This window comes from Onychostruthus taczanowskii, unplaced genomic scaffold, assembly GCF_017590055.1.
Source record: "Onychostruthus taczanowskii isolate IOZ18803 unplaced genomic scaffold, ASM1759005v1 scaffold60, whole genome shotgun sequence".
NCBI classification, from domain to species: domain Eukaryota; kingdom Metazoa; phylum Chordata; class Aves; order Passeriformes; family Passeridae; genus Onychostruthus; species Onychostruthus taczanowskii.
Genome location: NW_024503680.1, coordinates 1,195,935 through 1,220,672, shown reverse-complemented (window position 1 = coordinate 1,220,672; position 24,738 = coordinate 1,195,935). Strand labels below are relative to the sequence as shown.

Sequence of the window (24,738 nt, the reverse complement as noted above, 5' to 3'; positions counted from 1 at the left end):
GTTTTGTTCTTCCTCAATGTAAAGGTTGTCAGAATCCAAAAATATTGTAAGTCTCACACACTGTAGCCTAGAGAGTACACTGCAAACTGAGTGTCCTTCAAAGTCACTCATGTTCCACAGCTCAAAATATTGCAATAAATCAGCACGTGGCACACACAGCACCAGCAGATCAAACTTCTTCCCTTTCAAATCCTGGAGCAGGATTTTTGAAAACACACAGCACTGGCTTCCATCTGCCTTTAATCACATTAAACCCACCTCTATCAGCCAAATCTCTGACCATAGCACCAGGTAATTACAGTGCATCTGATATTTACCATCTCCAGCCCAAGGGGGGGGGGAAAAAAAACCAAGCCCAAACCAACAAAAAAATTTGGCCCCAATACACACAGATTCTGTGCACTATGTTAAAATCATTTACACAGAAGTACCATTAGGGGGGGGGGGGGGGGGGGAACCCAAGCCCAAACCAACCAAAAAATTTGGCCCAAATACACACAGATTCTGTGCACTATGTTAAAATCATTTACACAGAAGTACCATTATTTCCATTTAAAAACAAGAGAAATTTAAAACATTTTCATTGTGTTCTCATTTGCTTGGGTAGCTGAAGGCTTTTGCCCTCAACTGACAGCAGCAACTAAACCAACGCTCATTTCAAAACAACACAAAGAGCAGCTTTAAGTAAAAGCAAGCTTTTACTTGTGAAAAAAATAAAATAACAAAAATGTTATTTCTGTTACAAAGACAAAATAACAAAAAATAAATAGCAAAATCTGTTTAGTTAAACTAAATAAAGAGTCTGTCAATTAGTTCACTGGAAAATACAAATAATACATTTCTACTGAAAGCCAAGCCAGAGTTGGGCACCAAAAAACAGAGCAAATGGGTATTTGTGCAATGCAGAATTAGAGCAAATAAACAAAATGATAAATTGCCAGCATGTCCACAGAAACCTTCCAGTTCTGCTTAAAAACTTTGCCAGAGATGAAGCAATAAACACAGACAACTTGGTTAAGACAGAGCCCTGGTGTGCTTAAACTGCCACACATCCCGCAGTGTTAAGTGAAATTCTCACTGCTCCAATGACAATTTCTTATTTTATCTCACAACCAGGAATCATTTGAAACTGTCTTCATTCAAAACTAAAGGTCTAATCTTTTTTAAGGTAAAAAAAAGACTGACTAAAGAAACAGTCAGGTATTCTATATCATATAAGAACTAAACACCTCACTTTGGATGTAACGCCTTGAAAAAGACACCCTTTTCCTCCTTTGATTAACAGAAAGTGGCACAATTCTAATGCTTAACATTAAATTGGTCAAGTCATTCTGTAGTTTGCATTTAGAAGCTTCAAAGACCTCACTGAAGAGATTTTTCAGTGGGATGATTGTCACGCAGATCTTTTGATATTGAATAAACACACTTACATCAACTCCTCCAAACAAATCAAATGTGTATGTGTTTGGGAAACTGGACTCTTGAGCAGCTTTTCTGTCTTCTGTGACATAAACCATGGCTTCCATCGAGAGAAGTGGAGAAATTTCCTGCATGTAGGAGAAAAATAAAGAGATGGTTCAAAAAGAAAACTGTTCATCACTATAAATACAATTATCTTCTACTATCTGTGTGATCCCACTGACTAATCATCACCTGCACCCCCAGCTCTTACTTACCAGCCAGTTTTTGACAGATACCATCATGCAGACAGCTTAAAAAATTAATACAGTATGATCACAGTAGACTTTAAAGACAGCCCAAGAGAATTATCTCAAGCTTTAGGAAGAAGGGTGCAGCCAGTACCTTTAGGATGCTTTGGCACTGGGAGAAGTCGCTGTTCGGGTGGCTGTGCTCGTACAGCTTCTGCAACAGCAAGGGGATCCCATTCCATTTTGCCTGTTTATCTCTCTCCTTCAACAAGGCCTCTGTGATCTGCAACGAAGGAAGAATGCGATTCCCATGTGTCCAGTGCTTCATAACCAGGAGAATAACCATATCACCTTCCTGGAAAAAGAGCTCACAAAATCCAGTACCTCCTTCCATGCAGCAATTTATCCAGGACAGGCAGCTTTTTACAGATGCAAAGTATCTTAAGCAGCACAGAGCTTAAAGCAGATGCCATTTAGAGTACATAATCTCATTCTGTATTTTTGTATTGATTGTGTATTTTAAATTGGCAACACATTAGTCTTTAAACAATTCCATTAGCAGAACTCCAACTGACAGGTCAGTGAAGGAGGAAATGGGTGCCCTGACACTATCTCAAATTACACTGGTCTAAGGTGTAGAATGCTGAGGATGGGAAGGCTTCATTACTTGATGCATTCAGCTAGAAAGGAGTATTTCCTCAGCCAAGTCCCTGAAGTCACCGGTCACAGCAATGACCCAAATCACAAAGGTTTACAAGCAGGAACATATCAAAGAGAGAAAATTCCCTTTTTAGTCTTGGGCTGGTTGCAAATGGAGATCACCAACTAAATCAGCAGAACAACAATGCTGACATTATCCTGAGAAACAGTCTGCAACCACAAAAAAAGAACACTTGGCATTTGCTACTACTATAGCTGTCCAAACTTTCTTCAATGTTCCTCCTTTTTCCCTAAAGTAAAAAAAAAAAAAAAAAATATATATATATTAATATTCATTGCTGTATTTAACACCTAAAAAAAAGGTAATAGCACAAGACTAAAATATTCTGCTTAAAATCCACAAAAGATCCTTTGAAGTGTGAATACTTCCAGGTTAATGCCAGGAGATCTGTCAAGGAGGAGCTTAGGATGTTCAATGAAAATCCACCAATGCTGACAAACCTTTAACTCCTTTCCTCTCTGATACTTCAGAGGTGCTTACACCAACCCAAATACAGGGACTTATTTCTATACACAGGAGAGGGTAAAGCAGACAACAATTCCAGCAGGATTTTTGCCTGGGTTTACCAATGTTTTATGTGCCCTCCAAATAAAAACAACTAAATAAAGAAAGCCCCAATCCTCTTGTCAGCACCTCAAGGCAAACCTTAGAAAACAGAATGCCCTGGGCTGGGAGGGACCCCCAGGATCACCAGCCCAGCCCCAGCCCTGCCCAGACCCCACAACAACCCCAGCCTGGGCACCCCTGGCAGCGCTGTCCCAGCGCTCCTGGAGCTCTGGCAGCCTCGGGGCCGTGCCCATTCCCTGGGGAGCCTGGGCAGTGCCAGCACCTCTGGGGAAGAAACTTTCCCTGATCTCCAGCCTGACCCTCCCCTGACACATTTGTGGGTTTGCTCTTACTCCCAGGCCTAAACCCCTAAGCTGCTCTTATTCTGCACCTTTCTGTGGTTAAGTGACATTTCCCTCCCAGCTGCTTAAATCTCACTTATTCTTTCAGCCAAGACATCCTTCTCAGACACAGCTCAGTGCACAATTCCAAAGGGCCATTCAATTCCTGATTAGACAATTATATGCAAATATACTCCAAATCCTGGCAGAATTTAACCCTTTGGTCTCTTGTTATACAGGAAGACCAGTAAACTGATTCAAGCTGAGAACTCAGCCCGGCAATGTAGCAAATATGGGTCCCCACCCTCTTTGTAAGATTCCCAAGTACTCAGGACTCTTTTCCTGATGAAATGCCTCAATTTTCAGGTAAATAAGAACTTCAAGGGTCTTGAAGTACCAGGTTTTCTTGCTACAAGCAGTGATTGAAGCACCACAAGCACACCTGGGACATAAAATTCTCTCCAGTTTTTAACTTTTCCCTGCTTTCTGAATCAAAGGAATCAACCAGCACTGTTGGAGAATGACAGAGTTTCCTTCTGAGCAGGAGAAATAGCAGAGGACCAAACCAGAAAGTCAAAATCACTTCTCATCATCTGGGCTCTGGGTCAGCTCCTTGGAAGTCACAGATTCCATTTCCCCTTGAGAAACCAAGCACAGAGCCCCATCCCAGGTGTGGGAGGAGGACAAACCCACAGGCAGTGGGAGGAATGGGATTAATTGCTGGGCAAAGTGCACAGAACACACAGCAAAACGCCAGGGAAAGAGTCCAATTCTCCAGTTCCAGCTGATGTGGAAGATACCACAGGCAAGGATGATGTGCACAGGCCGCCATCACAGGTTCCAGCAACACAGAGCAGAATTCAGCACTTAAATGCTGTCAGGAAAGGCCAAAAGCCTTTAATTAACATTAAAACCTTGTGCTTGGTTTAACACCACACTGTTAATCACATGTATGCTTCTTGGTTTGGGGCAGGATCCATCTGAGCCATCTCCACTCCCATTTCTGTACCAGCAGGGCTTCCTCTCCCTGCCCCAGGCACTGAGAGGCAGCCACAGGAAACTTTCAGAACTGAAATTATGAAAGAGTGAAGCAAATGTTTCCTTGCCCTCATCATCTTTTATCTGCTTTCAAAAGAAAAAAAAAAAAAAAGTTTTTCTTGCTCTTGATTTAACACATCTTTGGTTTCACTGCAAGCTCTGGCTTGTGGTCCCTGCTCTGTAGTTGAGGCTACCCTGGCTCTGGATATTTCCATTGTGGCCGGGTGGTACTTGCCAATGCAAAGATTTTTGGATTCTGGGAAGGGATTAAAATCAGACTTTGTGGAGCTGTCTTTCTTCACAGCCATTTTGGTTAAAAACTGCATCTCCTGTTTTCCATAACAGCAGTTAGTCAATGCTTTTCATTTATATAAAAAAAAAAGGTTTTCTTTTTGGGGAAATTTTACTGAATAGTCATCAAAATCAGCACTGGATCTTTTGAGGCTCCTTTCCTCTGTGGAATTTTTTGGTCTCATTCAAGCACAAAAAATGCAATCCAACAGATTTTCTTCATTCACTGAAAAGCTCTGGATAAAATACCTGAAATCTTGCAACAAAACTTGAGAAGTTAGGTATAATCTAGCAAGAAGTAGAGGCTGCAGCAGCCCAGCTGGAAGAGGTATCCATGAAAAGCCAGGATCTCCCCAAGTGCTGGCAGCTGGGTTTGGAACTGTCACACCTTACTGGTGTTAGGACACAACAGAATAAGGATCACTTCTGGGAAAACAAGAGCAGCAGCACACAAACTTCTGTAAGAGCCAGGTGCAGCAAACCAAAGTGGTACAAACACCAGGACTGCACAGAGTCACTTCCCAGATTGCTGCAACACATCCCAGGTCTGGCTCACAGAGAAACCCGAGGACAGCACACTGGGGCTCTCCAGAGTGGTTCTGTTCCAGGCTGATCCCTGAAAACACAGTGGCACACACCAGCTCATCCAGAGCTCCCAGGCTATGTCCCAGACCAAAGCTGTCTGCACAATCCTGGTTTTACACCTGTGGTTCCCTGAATGCTGCTCCCCAGCCAGGTGATCACCACCTCACCAGGACATCCACATGCCCCTGCTCCAGCTGTGCCACGAAGCCATGGCATTTGCTGGAAGGGCAATCAGAGAGCTTGGAGAGGATTTAAATTCAGAGATAAAAATGTGTCACCAGCCCACCCATGCCTGCAAGGCAGAACAGACTGAGTGGTTTTCTCTTTAAAGATTCCTAAGGAACTGGAGCTCAGGATTTCCCAGGAGATTACTCCAAAGACTGATAACTACCACAGGAACACTTTGCGACTACACAGTTTAAATAACTTCTGTGCATAATTTTGCTTGACAGTACACAAAGGGCTGAAAAAAGACACTGCACACAACTGTAAGTATTTAAATTTCTTTCTAATCCTACTGTCTTTTAAATCCAATTTAATTTAAATTGAATTAAAATCCAATTTTAATTCAAAAATGACAGAATAAGAAGCACACAATGTCCCATCTTGGAAGGGACACACAAGGACTGTCAAACCAAGGTTCTGGCCCTGCCCAGACCCCCCAACAAGCCCATCCTGGGCACCCCTGGCAGCGCTGTCCCAGCGCTCCTGGAGCTCTGGCAGCCTCGGGGCCGTGCCCATTCCCTGGGGAGCCTGGGCACCCTCTGGAGGAAGAACCTTTTCCCAATATCCAGACTAAACCTCCCTGATGGCATTGATTTGCATGATAGTCAATAAATAATTATGAATAACACCTGCATCTTCATGAAGTTTAATATTTGCCTAAATCCATCCCTTGATCAGTCTAGTCTCCCTCTTACTTGTCCCCTGCACTTTGCTCATGCTCTAGGCACAGCAGTTCCCCCCTGCTCTATGTCCATGCCCTGGCAAGTGCTCAGCATTGCCAAAACATTTCTTACTGCCCTGAGATCTCTTGGAGCTAAAGTTCCTCCCAAATCCTTCCCCTTCCAGAGAGGATTTTCCTTCCCACCTCTGTTCCCACACTGTGACAATTTTCCTTGCCCTACAAAGCAAACCTCTGATTTTCCTAAGTTTGCCTCCACCCCTGTGCTGAGCTGTGGTCAGTGACAGCTCTCTGTGTCTTCCAAAAACTGCTGACCACCAGCAGGGGTGACTGCAGCAGAAACACCAGGAGCTAATCCTCCCTTTGCTCTCCAGGGCAGGGCAGTTAGTTTCCTGATAAAATAGTGTCTCTATTTCACATTTTCCCCTTGAAACTTTACACTGTCTTGCTGAGTGCTCGCTACAGGAGGGCGTTTGCTGTCATGTTTCAGAAAGCAAAACCAGTGACTCAGGTGCCCAGGCATCCTTCACAGCACTGAAGGGTTCCTGCTGTGACAGACTTCACAGCTATGACACATCACTTAGAAGGTTTTTTTTAAATTCAATTTCTCATTGCAACCATACATTAACACTGGAAGTGCTTTTTAAAAAAGCAGAATTTCCATTCTTGGGATTTTCCATGACCACTTCTGAAGTATATATTTAAATGTCTTGAAAGTTTAAAAGGAAACAGGCACAAGATTATGGATCTCGACAAAGAGATGCAAACACATGATCTCTATGTATTCTTAATAAATTTGAAGCCTTTGCATATCCTTTCCTTCGAGCCTTTAAAGCTGTACCTTTAAAAAAAAACTCACGAAACTAATATTTGTGCAATTAAATGTTTAATTTTCCTCTGAACAGTAATAATTTAGGAAGTAATCTCTGACAGACTGCCAGGAGAATGATTATTCAGGATTTTGGGGAGTGCACCACCATTCCAGCTCTGTATTGCATTTTCCTTTCCAGCTGCTAACAGCCATCCATCAGCCTGGTTAAGCTGTCTCCCTGCTCACACAACTGTTCCCACAAAAGCCTGTAACCAAGGCAAATGACCCTGCAAGTTTTGGTTTTAACACAACAGCTTTGCAGGAACACAGCTGCTGGCCCATGGAGCAATTCTGGAAAGCATTCCAAGGGACAAGCTGAGCACTGCAGCCCTGCAGCTCCAGGGCAGAACTCACTGTGGTCACTCACCAGCTGAGCTCTGATCAAACACAGGGCAGAGCCCCACAAATACTAATCCTGAAAGGAAACTCTGCTGGGAGAAGTCTGTTTAAGAGCACTTATGTCCAGCCTCTTTCCAGCTCCTTGATTCTTCAAGTGCAGATCAAGATCCCCCTAGCTAGATTCCCTGTTTCTCCATCCTCCCCAGCCCTGCATGGGGCCCCCCATTCCTTCTCCTGCCAACCCAAAAGCCAGGCATAAACCCAGGGACACATTGTCCTAGGATAAAGCATGCCAGAGCTTCCAGCCAGGCCTAACCATTCCCACAGCTCCCAGACTACTGCTCTGCTCACCAGAACTGGAAGAGCTGCTCTACCAAGACAAGGAGCAGGTCTCCTGAATCTCCAATCCCCACAGCACATCCCAGAGCAGGACAATTCCAACACAGACCTTTGACACCAGCAGCTCTCCAAACCCACTACAGGATCTACCAGATCAGAACAGAGCTACTAATATTTGCTTTGCTGACCTTACTCTCAGAGAAAAATAGATCAACTAATATCTATAATTATATTAAAACTATATTAACTTCTCAGTTACTACTTTTCCTTAGAACTTCCTAAGTTTGTTCTTTAAATCATTTTGAAAGAAAACAAAATCTGTGGGGATATATAAGAAAAAGCAGAGGGATAAGGAGTATCACATCTACATTTTCATTCTCACTCATCTTCAGCCACACAAAAAAAGTCAGACACCAACACAGCTTAAGTCCAACACAGCCCCTTTTTGAGCATTTCTAGTGCACGACAGAGCTCTGGTCCTGTTACATAACAAAAGCATGTCCAGGCTTTCCAACACTCCCTCACCGTCCTCCCCTGAAGAGGCCTAAGCCTGCTAACACCCACACAATTAGAGCTACTCAAGTGGATTATATTCACGTGAATGTTGTTTTGTTGGTGCTCTTGTAAGGAGGAAACAAAAAGCTGACTCAAAACCAAAATCTTTTCTCAGGGTTAGGAAGGTACTCCTGCTGATAACCTGTAATGGCAGGAGGTGAAATCTGGATGTCTGAGGAAGAAAATGTTTTCCTCCCACTGAGCTTTTTTAGAGTGGATAGGGACTATCCTGCTAAGGGAAGTGTCTGCTCCTAGGGATAGCACAGCATGAAATACAGCTGGAAAAATGAACTCCTTTTTTCCATTCTGACTGTTTCAGCTAAGTCCTGGCAATCCTATGAGGGTGAGAGCAGTGCTGACACTCAGCTCTTGGGACTGCAGCAGGAGCAAATCCCTGGTTAGTCCATTATTACACTGCTCTGTCCACAGGGATTCCAGAGCTGCACCTAAATATCTGGTGGTTTCATGCCATATCCATGTTGCTCACAGCTGCCTTGCAGCAGATGAAGCATGTACCTTCTTGCTAAGCAGATTTGAGCTTGATCAGCTGAGCCAGAGTGTTCTTGGCTTTCAAGGAACAGCAGCACAAACTTGTCCCAGAGCCTGTGATCCACGGCACAGCTGTGCCCTAAGGACAGCACACCAGGCCCCTCACAAGCAATATTCTTCCTTATTAGAAATGTGTCACTTCTGGAAAGCTCTTCTGCCACTGGTTCACCAGCATCTGCAAATCCCCTTGCACGGGCTGTGTGCTCAGGGCAGGGCAAATCCTGATCCAAGGTTATGCAATCGGATACCAACACTGAGGCTTGTGTGCAGGGCAGCAGCTGATGCCAGCAATATGGGTAAAATGGATATAGGAACAAATAATGGCAGTATCTACTGAAATCTGCTTTAGCTAATCAACTTCTTATCACAGAATCATTTAGATTGGAAAAGACCTCCAAGACCAAGAGTCCTGTGACTGATCCCCACCCTATCACCCAGCCCAGAGCACTGAGTGCCATGTCCATTGTTTCTTAGAATCTCCAGGGATGGGGACTCCACCATCTCCCTGGGCAGACCCTGACAATGCCTGAACCATCCTTTCCAGGAAGAAATTCCTCTTGTTGTCCAACCTGACCCTCCCCTGGCACAGCTTGGGGCTGTTTCCTCTCCTCCTGTCCCTGTTCCCAGGAGCAAAGCATGACCCCCCTGCCTGTCCCCTCCTTTCAGGGAGTTGTGGAGAGCCAGAATTTCCCTCTGAGCCTCCTTTTCTCCAGGCTGAGCCCCTTTCCCAGCTCCCTCAGCCACTCCTCATATGACTGACTCTCCAGCTCTGTTGCCCTTCTCTGAATAATTTATTATTAATAATAAAGCAAGACACCAACTGGCAAGGAAGCCAAGGGCTCTGGGTAGGTGAGCACAGCAGGAACATGCAGGGATGCAGATTTCAGAGCCTCAGCTGATCTCAAAACTGCCAGATATTCAGGGGGCTGTTGCTGTCAAAAACGCTTCTATGTCCTTGTAAGATCCAAGTGATGAACTTTTAGATGCAGGTCTATCAATAATGATCCTTCCCAGCTCACAGCTAAGCCCCTACTTTCCTCATACAAAAATGGACCTTGAGATCACCTAAGAATAGTACACAAAGCTTTGTTCAGGGCTAAATGGCACTGCTGCCCATGGCAGGCACCCCAGCACGGAACTGTGCTCCCCAGTCTCCCTGAATTAACATCTTGAGAAGGGCTTCCCCTCCCTACAGGACACCAGCAGTGCAGTCCAGGCAGCACATGACCCAAAACTTCCTTCCAAAACACAGCTAGGAAGTGCTTCAAGGACACTCATGACTTGCTCTACACCCCAAAACAGCAACCTGACCCGCTCTCAGGCTCTGCAGGAGCAAATCAGTTGAGAAATGTAAGCAAGGGCTCCCACGCTGCCACTGAGGAGTCAACTGCAGGAAAACTGGGCATGTTTTGATAAAAAACAGGACTTAAAAAAAAAAGAGAGCAGCCAAAAACTGCGTTGTGCTTCTCTAAAAGTTACATCAAAGTGTTTTATACTTAGATCTTCTACGAACAAAAAAGTGATTCAAGGTGAAAGTAAAGAGACACGAAATTCATAAAGTTCAAAATGATTCAGGGAGTTGTTGTCCCCCCTGCCTTAGCTGAAGTGTACCACAGAATGGTTTGGATTGGGGGGGACCCTAAAGCCCATCCCATCCCATCCCCTGCCATGTGCAGAGACACATATCCACCATTCCCCAAGCCCTGTCCAACCTGGCACGGGACATTTCCAGGGATCCAGGGGCAGCCACAGCTTCTCTGGGCACCCTGTGCCAGGGCCTCAGCACCCTCACAGGGAAGAATTTCTTCCCAATATCCCATCTAACCCTGCCCTCTGTCAATTTGAAACCATTACCCCTTGTCCTGTCACTCCATGCTCTTACACAAAATGATTTAAAATACCCTCCCATAGCATTTATGAAATTATGGGAGCTCTGTGTGTCCAAGCTTTAACTTTCGGGCAGCACATGGATGCCAAAATTTTTCAAGCAAAACCAAACCAAACCCCAGAAACAAAAACCCCACCTCAATTTTGGGCATTATAAGGAGCATGCAACCAGCAGAGGTTTCCCTGATTGCTATAAAACCTTAAAAGCCCAAAATGAAAACAGTAGCACTGCATTCTTCAAGCAAACCAAAGCCCAGAGGTGGAAGCACCATTCTACAGACAACAGAGGTGCATAAGGTTGGTACAGGTTTACCTGACTGAAACTGCAGTGGCTGAGGAGGTGCATGAAAGAAAGAGTGCAGAGGTGGACAGGTAAGGCAGTGAGACAAAGTTTGTCCACCTGCTGCAGAAAATGCACTCCTAAAACAATCCCAAGGAGAAGAGTCAATACAGGTTTATCTTGATGCAAACTACTGGCTCTGCTTAAGGATTAACCAAACTAGCACCTGAGGAAGCAGCAAAATAAAGACAAAAGAGCTGTAAAAAAACACCTGCTCTTTTACCTCTCTGCTACAGAACGAGGCACGGGCATTCATGATGAACATGATGCCTTAGGATTTTAGCTAGTATATTTTCCATGTATTTGTAACCCTGCAGTTCTTTAGTGCACAACTCTAAAACTCCATTCACAGTGTGAGCTGCTGCTTTCCCAGTTTGGGCAGACACAACAATTCATTTCCAGGCTGGCAATCAAGGACACCTCACTGCCTCAGGGCCCAGAGATGGAAACAAAAGTGAGTTGGGGGGAGCAAACTTGGGGTAAATGACTTCATTACCTGGAGCTGTAATTGGAAGATGAACCCCCAATATGCAAATGGGCCAAACTTATAAAAGTGTGAAAACCATGGACCTGTGGTCCATTTTTTGGGGGGACCTGGGGGGCTCTGTCTGCCCAAAATGTACCTGAAGGCCCTTCAATAAATAGAACTGCCTTTTATTCCCTAATTTTGTCTGGCCTCTGTTTTTAGGTAGCCCTGAAAAGGCATCAAATAAATCTTCTCTTAATAATTGCTCAGAATCCTTGTTTATCAAGAAAAATACTGTTTTCTGCACTGGTAAATAAGAGAAATGCCATTTTTTAATTCCATCTGACCTCTCTTATAATATTTCAGCTCAATAAACCAGCACCTGAATGCAAGTTCTGTACCTCATGTTTCATTTTCCAAGTCTTTGCAGCATTCTGCATTTAATCTGCAAGAAAAATGCCAATTATTCTCCACAAAAATAAATTAATAGTCTATTATCCTTGAGCAGATTATGCAAAAAAACCAGTATCAGCACACGACAGGCACAGGCCCGGGGTAAGGAACTGATTTCATTCCTTGGTATTTCCCAGCATCATCAACTGGAAAAGATGACAAACAAGAAACAGACTAGAGCAGTTTCTCATAAAACCACCTGCGTTACAGAGCTAAAATGTCTCCTAAGCCCTAATACCACGAGGCTGCCTTTGTCCAGGAAATACGTTTAAATTTCGATGCTGCATTGTTACAGTCCCAGGCACAGCTTCCTTTCTTTGCAGGGAAGGCCACACCGACCGAAGAGGCGGAGAACGGCTGGGCAAACGCCTGTGCTGCTCCTCGGTGCTCCCCGAGCCCGGCTGCGGCCGGCGAGGCGGCGCACGGAGCCCGAAGGCACCGGGGCACCCTTGTGCCGCCCCCCCGGGACCGGGGCAAAGCCCGAGCACCTCCGGGGAGCTCCGGAGCGCCGAGCCCGGGCTGGGAGCGGCCGTTCTCCCCGAGCAGGCCCCGCTAGGCCAGCCGGGCAGCGCAGCCCCGCCGGAGGCCCGGGCAGGAGGCGCCGCACCCCCGGCCCCAAACCCCCCGGTCCCACCGGCCCCGCGGCCTCCCCGCGTCGCCCGCCCGGCCCAGGTCCCACGGGCGGCCCGCAGCGCGTTACCTGCGCCCCGCGGGTCAGCCCGCGGCCGCTGAGCTGCCCGTGCCGCAGCTGTGCCAGGATGTTGGTGGTGGCGGCGCGGGCCCTGCCGGAGCCGGAGCCGGAGCCGGGCCCCGTGCCGGCCCCCGCCACGGCCGCCATGGCCTCCGCGCTGGGGACACAAACAGGCAGCCCTCCCCTCGGCCCGCTCCGCCGTGCGCAGCCGCGGGACGCGCCAACATGGCGGCCGGAAGGGGCGCCCGCCGGGTGGGAGGGAGCGACGGGGGCCGCGGCCTGTCCGCGCCGTGCCGCCCGCCCGTTTCCAGCCGCGTGCCTCCGTGTCCACCGGGGTACCTGTGCTTCCCTCAGCGAGGCCCAGCCACGCCGTTTTCCGTTTAAGGAAAAGCTCACCAAGAACTCAGATCACAGCTCGTTTTTGTTAAAAGCTTTGTGAGATGGAACAGCGCTGGAACAAGGAACAGTTGAGGCTGTTTGTGGTGTTCTGAGTCACCCAGCCCAGAGCCCTAATCCGAGATTAGCTCAGTTGGTCATAATACCAAAGTTTCAGTTCTTGTCTGGGTCGTTGACTTGGAGCTGGACTTGATCATCTGTGTGGGTGCCTTCCTACTCAGACAAATGTGGGAATCTAATCAAGATCCAGCTAATTACGGTAGCCATGCACAGATGAGTTCTCTCAGCTCCAGCCCTGCTGAGGAGCAACTTCATCTCCCCAGCCTACAGCTCCTTGGTTCTGCTGCTGGAAGTTCCTGGATGAGGGTACCAAATGCCCTGGTCAGGAGGGATCGTAAGAGTTGGAGACCTGCCCTGTCCCTTTATTTTCCTCTGCCTCACAGCTGGGACAATGCTGAGATTCAGGACCTGGCCCAGCACTGAGCAAAGCTGTTGGAGAAGGCCTGGGGTTTGTTTTCTGCAGATTAAACCATAAAGACTGCATGAAATGTGAACAGCTGGAAAATAAAAAGACAACCTACGGTGACAACAAGGAGCCACTAACAAGAGCTTCATTGTTGTCCAACAATGCCTGGTTTTGGGTGCTCCGGTCTCAGAAGGGCTGCAAGGGCTGTGTCAATGCAGAATTCCTGCACTGTCCCAGCTGCCATGGGAAAGGACACAACCAAAAGCTCTGTGGCTTACCAGTCCTTTCAATATGCCTGTCCAACACTGAAAGTGTGTCTTACCATAGCTCATTCACAATGGCAACAGGATTTCTACCCCGAAGGATAAAATGCAAATTTTATTTAACTTTACAGCACTAGTACAGGTCAAAACAACAAAAATTACTTTCTCAAGACAACCACACAGCAGCACAGAGTGGGCACTGGTCCAGCTGTATTTAAGTATTTCCCTGCTCACAGGGATTTATTTATCCTGTACCTCTCAAATAACTCAAGTAACTGTAGCTTGTGTGTAGCTTGCTCCAGACTCTTCACTTTCCAGCAGGCTTGAAGAAACTCCATCACTTTTCTGGCCTGCTTTTGGTTTTTCCTTTAGAAAGAAAACCTTGGCCACACTGATTCCTCCTTTCCTGGTCACTGCACAGAGCTGTTGCAAAGACACTAACAATACATTTAAAGGTTTGGATGTACCAAGTGAGCTGAACACTGAGGGGTTCCTGAACATCAGTTCAGCTGCAATTTGAGGCTGGGCTCAGCCCCCTTCCACCCAAGCCTTGTGCATGGCTGGTGTTCAGCTCAGCTGGGGCACCCTGGGGGTGGCTGCGCCGACTGAGGTACAGTGAAATACGTGGGGACCAAAGGGAAGTTAGAAACAGGAAGGAAATGGGGAAATAAGAGAGAAGCATTCTTTAAAAGGAAAGCAAGCTACACTGTGGAATCAAACATTTCCTACTCCACCCTCCAGTTCAGTTTTTTGTCCAGACATTACCTGGACATTTACAAAAGTGGTTTTCAGGCAGGAGGTACTGACCCACACTGATCTGAAACAAGGACATGTTCCAAGTGCTCCTCTCCTACCACACCATCCTTCATGCCCAGCAGAACAGTCACAGCTACAAATCTGAGCCTTCAACTCAAAATAAATAGGTTTTCTCCACTGGGCAGCAATTTTTCAATATGAACTAGACATTATAAAGTGGACAGAAGTAAAAGATGGAGCACACGGAGTTGTAGTAAAGCTACAGCAATTCCTGCTTTTCCCCTTATGACAAGAAACTCAGGCTCATTGTTGCAGAACAAAGTAAGCTAGCATCTTTCTGTACGCCTGTAAGACTCACAAAATGCAATAAAAAGCTACATTTAACATGCAGACCTTTCTTTTTCTGGACACCTGTTTGATATTCAGGCAACCAACTGCTTTGAGATCAGCAGCTCAGCAGCATTAACAGCTGGTATCTGAGTCATGGTTTAGAAAGGAGCAGTAGCAGAATTTAATGGGAAGTTGTTTCACTTCATGATAGAATTCACATTGTGAGGTACCACACTTTCCATTATGAAACTATAAAAATATATTCCCAGAATCTGAAATGAGTTCAATAATTTAAACTGATGATGCAAAGAGGATCAGGTGTTATCCAGGAAGACCTGTCCCAGTACTGCAAGCTTGGAGTTAAAAGATTGACTGGGGCAGCTCAGGAGGGAGTGTGAGCTTTTCTTAGAGTTTCTCTTCTCTCCAGCTGTCTCTGAAGAGGCATCTTCAGGGTCTTTTGCGTTTTCCCCTTCACCACGGTCAGGAGCTCTTTTTAAAGTGAATTTCTTGGTTTTCTTCCGTGAGTAGAATTCCCTCATCAAGTCTTCCACCTCCCACTGCTCTTCTTTGCGCTTCCTACAGCAGTGCAGGGCTGCGGGGTCGATGGGATGAGCCTCGGTGTTGAAGATGTACCCTCCAGCATTCAGGACACATTCCCCAAACGGTGTGACCACCACATCGAAGTCTGAGCCATCATTGTGGATGAAGTTGTCTGGGTCAAACAGCAGGTACAGGTATTTGATTGTTTCAGCCAAGAAGAAGGATTCCATGCGGTTATCCAGCCTGTGGTCCCTCAAGTCTTTGATCTACAAGAGAGCACACAGAGTGGGTTACAGTTACATTGAATTCAGGAAGTTATGAATTTAGGGAGAAAAATAAAACCAACTTGGAATTCATTTCAGTTAAGCAGCACAGTATGACACCAACTCACCCTGTATCTTATCATGGAATGGCTTGGGTTGGAAAAGACCTTAAAGCTCATCCCATTCCACCCCTGCCATGGCAGGGACACCTTCCACTGTCCCAGGGTGCTCCAAGCCCTGTCCAGCCTGGCCTTGGGCACTGCCAGGGATCCAGGGGCAGCCCCAGCTGCTCTGGGCACCCTGTGCCAGGGCCTCAGCACCCACACAGGGAAAAATTTCTTCCTAACATTTAAATTCACCCTCAGTTCAGTTTGGGCAAGGGGAAGAGATTCCCATAATTTCTCCACTGAAGAAAAAAAAAATCATAAGGCTTTTACCTACTTACTCCCACTATTTTTAAGGAGTTTCTTGTAAAATAGAGCTTGATAGCATGTTTGAAATCCTCTATTAAATTACTTTATATAAATCACTCACTGCACTTCTTGTGTGCTTGACCACATTTTCAAGGCATAGTGGGAAGGCAGAATCACACACCTGGCAGGAGCAGCCTGCACAAGAGCCTTCCTGCTCAGCTGCAACACCTACTAGAAATGCAGGAGAAGCTTCTGGTGCTTTCCCATGTTTTGGGCCCATGAAAGAATTTGGCCCACTGTGAGGAAGCTACAACCAGAAACAAGACCAGCAATTACCAGAGCAGCTTCACAGAGAAATACAAGGGGTTTGTTGGAAAAAAGTAATGTTTTGCCCAAAATGATTGCTTGAATCAATGACAAAACATCACTCATGAGAACACCTTCTGAAAGCTGATTTTTAGCAGCCTTTCAGCTGCCATGGCAGATGATTTAGCACTCACAGTTGCAAAGCCACAGTCCACCTTGCTGATTTTCTCTATGGACTCCACGGCGTCTCTCCCCAGCTCCAGCAGCGTGGGGTCTCTCGTGGCACGGTACAGGTACATGGCGCTCTCAATCAGCTCTGCAAAACACCCAAACATTGCCAGCACAAAGACTATCAAACCATCCACACAGAGAAGATGAGCTACTCCTTGAACCAATTTAAAAATCCTTCAGCATAATCAGGTGAACAGCCTGGCTTGCCTGGCTCCAAGCACAGATTCTCCTTTTCCTAAGGATGTGCTACAAAGAAATTCCCTCTAAGCAGCCTGCAGCAGCTCAGGTGAGAGTGACTAATGCTCCCTCCCACATTCAGCGAGTGGGAGAGAAGCAAGAGACAAAAAGATTAATACTCAGTTGTCAAAGTTAAAAAAAAAAACTTCTGGAAAGGATTACAAACTAGAAATTCAATCCTCACAACAGAGTTTTTAAACTCTGAGTGGAAATACTCTATAAAGACAACATAAGCACCATCTGTGTTTACTTACTAAAGGAACAGGTCTTTCTGCTTAAACACCTTTGATAGTTAGGGCTGATGGGTATTTTTGGTAGATTTGTCCAGTGTGGATGTCACCTGAACACTCAGACCAAAAGGAAGTTAATTATTCTCATTTACCTTTATGGGCCCACTAATCAGGTTAAATTTTTTTTTGGTCACAGTTGTAAAAAATGAGAAAAAAAAAGAGAGATAATTTCCTTACAGTATCACAGACAACACAGAATCCCTCCTAGATGCAGAACTGGAACAGCCTATTCATGGTCACTTTCACTTCCTAAATGTAAAGGACACAAGCAGTCCTTTAACATTTCACATGACTGAAGCACCCCGTGCCAGACAATCTAACACTTAAACATGTCAAATCCCACACTGTGAACACAATTCATTAGCAGGCCACATGTCTATATTAACACTATGGTTTGCTTCCTGTTTCCTTCCTGTCTTTGTGAGTGTGGGAAAACAAAATGTGCAGCTTTAACTCTGGAAATCCCAGCTTAAATCCCTGCAGGAACCGAGTCAGAGCAGAACTGGGCAGGAAACTGTGGTGTTGCTAATATTTGATCTTCCAACCAGAGCTAAAGCTGGAGTTCATGTCCCTTTGAATTTCAATTCTGTTTACCAGGCCTGAGTGGATATCCTTCCCTCTTGTCCACTGTGTATCCCTGGGGAATGTTGTAGAACTCAGGCAGGCCCCCAAACTGCTTCCAGACCGTGTAATAGTTGAGGAAGGTGCGCATGGCATTATCCACATCCCCAATGAGGCTCTGAGAGACAGGAACAGCAAAGAAACATGGGAGTGAAGAGAAACCAGCACAGGAATTGATGCAATAGCACTGCTCTAGGCAAAGAAATACCCAGTGACAGAAATGGGTATTTCAGCAGGTCTGAGTGGTGTAGCTGATATTGGGCACAATGCCTTAAGAACAGGTAAGACTGAAAATGCTGCTTTTCTGGTGGATCCCATTCCCACACCTGAAATAATATGAAGACTCTGATTTTTTTTAAAGGCTGTGTTTCTTCAGTCAAATGTTTAGTCAATCACAGCATCCAATCTCAGACTCTGATTTTTTTTAAAGGCTGTGTTTCTTCAGTCAAATGTTTAGTCAGTCACAACATCCAATCTCTTAGTTAGGGAAACAAAGTCTCAGTCCAAACAAGAAGACTGATGAGAAAGCAAAGCTCTTGATGGGAAAATATTCACAGAAATGAAACATTTGTGAGGTGACAGAAAAAGAGGTGTGAATTTCTCGTTCCTCACATTCTCATTTGGATTATGGGACCACTGTCAGTGGAGTTTGCTACCACAGAAGTGCCCTCCCATCATGCTGAATGGGAGACTGTAGATAAAATCAACATTTTCTTCAACATCACCTTCTATAGGCTCAGACTACTGCAGATTTCACCAGAGATCAAACCAAACTTTTAAACCTGCACAGATAAGGGTTATATTTGTAACTTTTTTCTTGAAGAACAGCCCCTGACAGATGAACAGAATCACCAGATGCTGCTGGTATGACAGCTCTTACCTGCAGGCCTGGCCAATAGGCCTCCAGGGACTGGAACACAGGCATGGACACTGTTCCTTTGTACATCTGAACCCACAGGTACCAGTCATCAAACTTGGTGTAATTCTTGATAGCTTTGTTATATTCTGTAAAGAAACAGATGGGTAGGTAAGCCATCTGTAACAGAAAGAAAAAAAAGCAAAAAAAAAAGCTTATTTTTAAGAATGAGAGAAGCCACTTTTTCACAGGAGCCACAGTCAATGACTTCTCAGGGTGCTCACTTTGGTAACTCTGTTATCACAGGCAGTTCAAAAGAATTACAGCAAAGCCTTCAGAACAGTCTTGAATATTCCCCATTAGATCCTTCATCTCCTCCTGCCACAGGTGCTGGGCCCCTTTCCACAGGAAACAAACACTCACCTAAAAACATGGACATCAGCTCCTTGTCCTGCAGGAGGATGGCTCCTTTAACCAGGTACTCAAAGTAGGAGTCCACCCCTGCCCCAATCCCAGCATCCTGGGCCACCCACTTGGCAGTGATCACATCAATGTGGTTCCCCACCTGGAAGGAGTGAAGGACAAGGAGAGAGGGGCTTAAGGTGACACAAGAAATCCTGGTCCTTTTTTCAGACCATCAGTTTCACAGATACACAATGTCCCTTCTAACCAGCATTTTCTCCATTACAGGACACATAAATCAGCATCAGAGAAATACAAACTGTAGAAAATACAACTGTTATGCTTATATGCAAACTGCAGAAAATACAATTTTCATGCTGATAACGTATTTTATATATCTAATAAACATTTTATGCTTCCAATATCAACGCTTCACTGGCCAAAACAACACATTATAATGCTACTGTAAAAATGCACAATTTCAACATGAAGTGTCTGGTCCTAATTCTGATCTTAGAAATAAGTAGAGAAGGATGGAGAGGTGCAGATACAGAGCCAGAGGCCAAGAATGTCAAAGGCACAAGAGCTGCCATGTTAATATTTAAATAGATTGTGGCACTCCTCAGCCTGTGAACAAACCCAGCTGATGGAGAATGAAATAAACAATCATGTCTTTCTTAGCAAACATGAAATAAGCCATCAATGATCGAGGATTTGGGGTATAAATCAAAAATAAACAAATCCTAAATCAAACAAAGGGAAACATTTCTTCATACAGCCTGTGGATAATTTGTGGCAGTAAACACAGAGTATAAATAAATCTGTTTCAGTTCACTTATGCAACACCAACACTTCACAGAGGTTGAAAAAGCAGCAATAGAAAAGAGCAGGAGACAGTGAACACAGAGATAATCCTCCCAGCTCTGGGTATTCCTGGACCCCAGAGCTGTACAGGCTGGTAATATCTCAGTGCAGTTTACTCCTGTTCTGTTCCCTAGGCCTTTGTCCCACCAGGCATCAGACAGACCTTTCATTTAATCTGCTACAGCTGCTGCCACAAGAGCTGCAGCACCCAGCAGGAGGCATTTGTCTCCCAGCCACATCTGGTGTGGGCCAGAACAATGGGATAATGTTGGGCTGCTGCACTAAGGCAGGGATGTGGATGCTGCAGGTGCTCAGCAACAATGTCAAACACGAGCCTTCTGTCCAGTTAGGAGCACTGTGGTTATTTATCCAACTCTGTCTCCTCTCTGTTGATGCTTTTTCATGCCTAGAACTGCATCCACAAAGCTACAGCACATCCCAAGTCCATTCCTCACTCACCAGCCCAATATCCGAGCGATTTTTCCACAGTGCCTTCAAAGCCTTCCTGGCAACGTCCTCGAACACGGGGTCACCAGTGAGGTGGCTTAAGGTGGCAAACTCCACTATAAAGGTGCCAATTCCAGCAGTACAGGTGACTGGGGTCTCCCCAGGGTTGACTCCATGCAGCAGGTTCACTGTGCCATAGGGCATCCCAGTTGGGGTCTGGAAAGCTGAAACACAGGATTTTGGGGTGACAGAAGTGCTCAGTGCTGTGTTTAACAGACTCTCAGGCAAACATGTGCCTCACATCCCGCTGCACATGGGCAGGAAGGGGTGCTGGAGTAACTGCAGAGAACAAAATGAGATCGTGAGTGGGATCCTGGGAGGGTCAGAGAGGGTATGCCAAGGTACACACAGTCCTGGGAAGGGCCTGGGGATCTCTTCCACCTTGCCAGAGCAGCAGATTGCATCCCCACATTTTTTTACAGCACAAGCAAGGTGGTCACTAAACACCTGGCCAGCAAAGTGCAAACAGTGAGGCTGTGATCACCCCATGGGTGCACACAGCCCAGCTGCAGCCCACAAAGAGCACATGAGGGAGCATCTTCTTGTCTTTACAAACTGCTGTCTCTCAGCCTTTATTTATTATTTATATTAAATATATTTCCCCTCAGCAAGTAGACCGATGTGTTAAGCACACACAGCACTTGGCATGCACACATACAAAAACATCTTCCCTACAAATTAAACCTGGAGCACTGAGCTTGGAGCCCAGGGACCACAGGACTGGCTTTTGAGCTGGCTCATCCAGCAGTGCATCTCCCATCACAAGCACCTCCTGATCCCCAGCACAGTGCCACACAGCAGACAGGGCTCACCTGGCAGCAGTTTGCGAGCTGCTTCCTCAGCCATCCTCAGGAGAGGTCCCGAGCACGGCCAGCCTGCTTCCACTTCAACCCCAGCCTTCCTGGAGAGCAGGTGAGCAGAGAGGAGCCCTCCCACCACTGCAAGGACACATCAGAATCCATTACACCATGTGGGGAGGAATGAGTTCAGAGAAGAATGATTTGTTTCTTGCTGCTTGTTTGCAGGGCAGCAGAAACGTGTGGAGTGACAGGACAAGGGGTGATGGCTTTAAACTGCCAGAGGGCAGGGTTACATGGGATATTGGGAAGGAATTCTCCCTGGGAGGGCGCCCAGAGCAGCTGTGGCTGTCCCTGGATCCCTGGCAGTGCCCAAGGCCAGGCTGGACAGGGCTTGGAGCACCCTGGGACAGTGGAAGGTGTCCCTGCCATGGCAGGGGGGGAATGGATGATCTTTAAGGTCCTTTCCCACCCAAACCACTCTCAGATTCTATGATATATTTCTTTTTTTCTAGGAAGAACCAAGAATTTCCATGTGACAGCAGCTGTGAGCTATTACTTACATAGCTAATACAGCTATATTAGCTATTATTAGTTATTGCAGAGGCTTGTCTGTGGTCACATAACAACCACAGAGAAATTACACTGCTGCAAAAATTGGCACAGCAATATCTGGCAGGACAAACAACGAAAGCATAACTAACAGTTTTGCATAACTAACAGTTTTAAAAACCACTATATTTGAAAAAATACTGTGTTTTTTAGCTAGATGGCACTGAAGCAGTCAGGCATTCAAGGTGCAAGACTCCAAAGGCCTTTGTGATTCTGAAGGAAAAAAAAAAAAGAATAATTCAAGAAATTGATAACCTCTACTCCAAAACAGCACACAAATGACAAGATAAAATCTGTATGCTTGCAGTGAAAAATATATTTATTCCAAAGCTAAAAACCTCACACAAAAATACTGAAAGTGCCACATCTACTTCTGCTTGTGTTGAGACAGGAAGCAAAAAGGGATGTGCAAAGACTGAAAGGAAGTGACGTTTGTTTGTGGCTTTTCTCTCTGTTTATGGGTCCTCTTACTGTGCATCCCAAATTCCTCCAACCACCTGCTCACCACGACCTCTGAGACTTGTACAGGAAGGAAACCCAACACAGACCCCCCAGAAAACCCCAGCTCACCTCGAATGTTTGTTTCAAAGACAGATGCATTGACATCAATATCGAAGTCCACCCCCTCCTGCAGCACGCTGACAACTCGCTGGAACTCAGAAACATTTCCCAAGATCTGCAGGGAAACAGGGAATCAGGCTTAGACTTCATGGAAAAACAAAGAGCAGCTCAATATTTGGGGCTGATTTTAGTTGGTTTTGCTATTTTGTGAAATTATTACCTACAGATATTACTAAAAAATTGACGGTTCCATTTTGTTTCAAAAAGCTTTTTTCACACAATAGATCTTTACTCCAGAGGATGTCAGGAAAGGGGCGCTCTGCCGCCCCTCCCAGGGGTGATGCAAAGGGAAATGGAAAATTCTCAGGTCAATGAACAACCGACTTTTGGCACAACCACATAAAATCCAGGTGTACAGGTGGCACACAGGGGCCTTGAGCAGGCTGCGGGCACTCAGGGCTGGCTCCTACTCACCAGCAGCGTGTCCAGGGCGTCGATCAGGGTCAGGGAGAAGCTGCGGAGCAGAGAAGCGAGGTGAGACCCGGCGGAGGGGGGCGGCCCATCCCCACCCCGCCCCGGGAGCAGCCCTTACCTGCCCCAGGTGTCCTGCCCGTCGCACGTCAGCGGCCGCAGCTCGTCGTAAGGGAAGGCGCTCTCCAGGTAGTGCTCGTAGGCGTGGTAGAACATGGCACGCACCCGCTCCCTGCGGCACAAGCAGGCGCGCTCAGCCCCGGCCCGGGTGGGCCCCGCACCGCCCGCTCCGTACTCACCGGTAGGAAGCCACGTCCAGCCCGCGGGCGGCCGCGCCGCCGCCCGCCGGGAGCCGGAGCGCCAAGAGGCACAGCAGCGGGCCGAGGAAGCGCCGCATGGCCGCGCCGGGGCCCCGCACGGCCGCGTCCTTCACCGGGACCCGGGACCTGCCGAGCCCCTCACCGGGACGCGGCTCCCGCTCCCCCTGCCCCGAGCGCCCTCACGGCCGCCTCAGCCCTGGCCACGCCCCTCCTCCCTCTCCAGCCAATGGCAGAGGCCTTCAGCCCTCCCGGCCCCGCCCCACCCCTCCTTCCAGCCAATGGACGATTCTTCCCTTCTTCCGGCCTCGCCCCACCGCCCCCTCCAGCCAATGGGAGTGGCGAGCGCTCGGCGCACGCGCCGGCGGAAGCGCTCCGGGCGGTGATGCCGCGTCCGGGGCGTGCGGGACGCGCGGTGATGCTCGGGTGGGTTTTGGGGTGTTGCTGCCGCCTCGGCCGGGCTGTGGGGCCCTCACTGAGGGAATTATCTCCGGGACTGCTCGCAGAGAAGCGGAAGGTTCCTGCGGTACCTCTCCGGAGGCTGCAACTCGCCGTCGTGGTGGCAGGAAGGAGCTGAGCGGGCAGGGCACGGCGGCGCTTTAGGTGCTGCTGTCAAGACCCAAAATAAAGATGACGAGTGCCGTGGCGCTCCCATCGAAATGAGGTCCCGGGAAGGGGCCGTGGTGCCGTGCGGTTCCTGTCGGGAGCTGGGCTGGAAATGCCCAGGATGTGTGTGAGGCACCTGGAGCACTGCCGGCCTGTCAGCATCTCCTGACAAACCTTCCTCACCTGTTTCTGCCCGTGTTCAAACCCAGCTCCTCGTCAGGTTTGTGTGAGGGAGTAGGACCTGCTTTGGAAACCTGGGACCTTGGGTTTTAAGTTTTTCTGTTCAGTTTTGGTGTGCAGCTTTTAGCTTCATATTAATGTTACTAGGATCTTTTCACAAAACACTCCTGTTCTAGCTGGAGACTCAAGGACAAGCTCTTCAAACTTCAGGCCCAAAGCATCAACAACGTGAGAAGAGGAGGGCGGGCAAGCAAGCAAGGGGGATGAAATGTCATCATTTGAAGCTATTAACTGGACAGTTGACTCCTGTATGCAAATGGACTGTGTGGGAATTAGTAAAGGTAAAAAGACTTTTAGAAAGCTGGGAAAGCAGGCCTTAGAAACAGAAAGAGCAAACAAACACAGAGCTAGCTGCAGCTGCAGAGTTAGAATGTAGAAAAAGTTACAACAGTACAGCAAGCAAGAACATTAAAGAATAGCTTGAGTTTTAGGCTTGGCTAAGATAGATCTTAGGACTGCAGGAAAATATGCTTAGCAAGATAGTAGAAGGTTTTAAGCTTAATGAAGTATTGTGTATTGTTAATAGAAGGCAAACAAGCCAGCATTGTGTGCAGCAGGTGTAGGTGTGCTTTTAGTGACTGCCTAGAACAATTGTCTGTGAGCTTTAGCCATGTGCTGTTGGCTAGAAAGTTTTTAAAATGCTCTGTAACAAAGAAATCTTTGGCTGCTGCTGGCTGTACGTGAGCTTTGCCATTTTCCTATTGTCTCAACCATGTCATGAGGTTGCTAATAAAGTTTAAGTAACATATCTTAGTGGTCTTGTCTTGTTGAGAAATGTTAGTAATTTTTGTAGGGATACCTGCATAATAAAATTTTTTTAAAAGGCAT

The 24,738-nt window shown here is 46.7% G+C and overlaps 2 protein-coding genes across 2 annotated transcripts in view; both read right to left on the bottom strand.

Moving 5' to 3' along the window:
* LOC121343844 (transient receptor potential cation channel subfamily C member 4 associated protein) overlaps nucleotides 1–12,786 on the bottom strand; it is a 36,159-nt gene extending 23,373 nt beyond the window's left edge. Inside the window, exons 1-3 of the mRNA XM_041419350.1 lie at nucleotides 12,575–12,786; nucleotides 1,804–1,932; nucleotides 1,431–1,547 (exon numbers count right to left, since the gene is read on the bottom strand). Of these exons, the coding sequence (XP_041275284.1) occupies nucleotides 1,431–1,547; nucleotides 1,804–1,932; nucleotides 12,575–12,712 (384 nt within the window). The 5' untranslated portion in view covers nucleotides 12,713–12,786. The remainder of the gene's footprint in view (nucleotides 1–1,430; nucleotides 1,548–1,803; nucleotides 1,933–12,574) is intronic.
* Nucleotides 12,787–13,788: 1,002 nt separating this feature from the next.
* LOC121343819 (ER degradation-enhancing alpha-mannosidase-like protein 2) lies at nucleotides 13,789–23,255 on the bottom strand. Its single transcript, XM_041419307.1, has 11 exons — nucleotides 23,047–23,255; nucleotides 22,869–22,979; nucleotides 22,751–22,790; nucleotides 22,286–22,391; nucleotides 21,119–21,244; nucleotides 20,259–20,470; nucleotides 18,957–19,098; nucleotides 18,558–18,682; nucleotides 17,651–17,795; nucleotides 16,493–16,614; nucleotides 13,789–15,582 (listed from the first exon to the last, which is right to left on the bottom strand). Exons 1-11 carry the CDS (start codon nucleotides 23,142–23,144, stop codon nucleotides 15,091–15,093), a joined length of 1,719 nt encoding a protein of 572 aa, XP_041275241.1. The 5' UTR covers nucleotides 23,145–23,255; the 3' UTR covers nucleotides 13,789–15,090.
* Nucleotides 23,256–24,738: the final 1,483 nt, after the last annotated feature.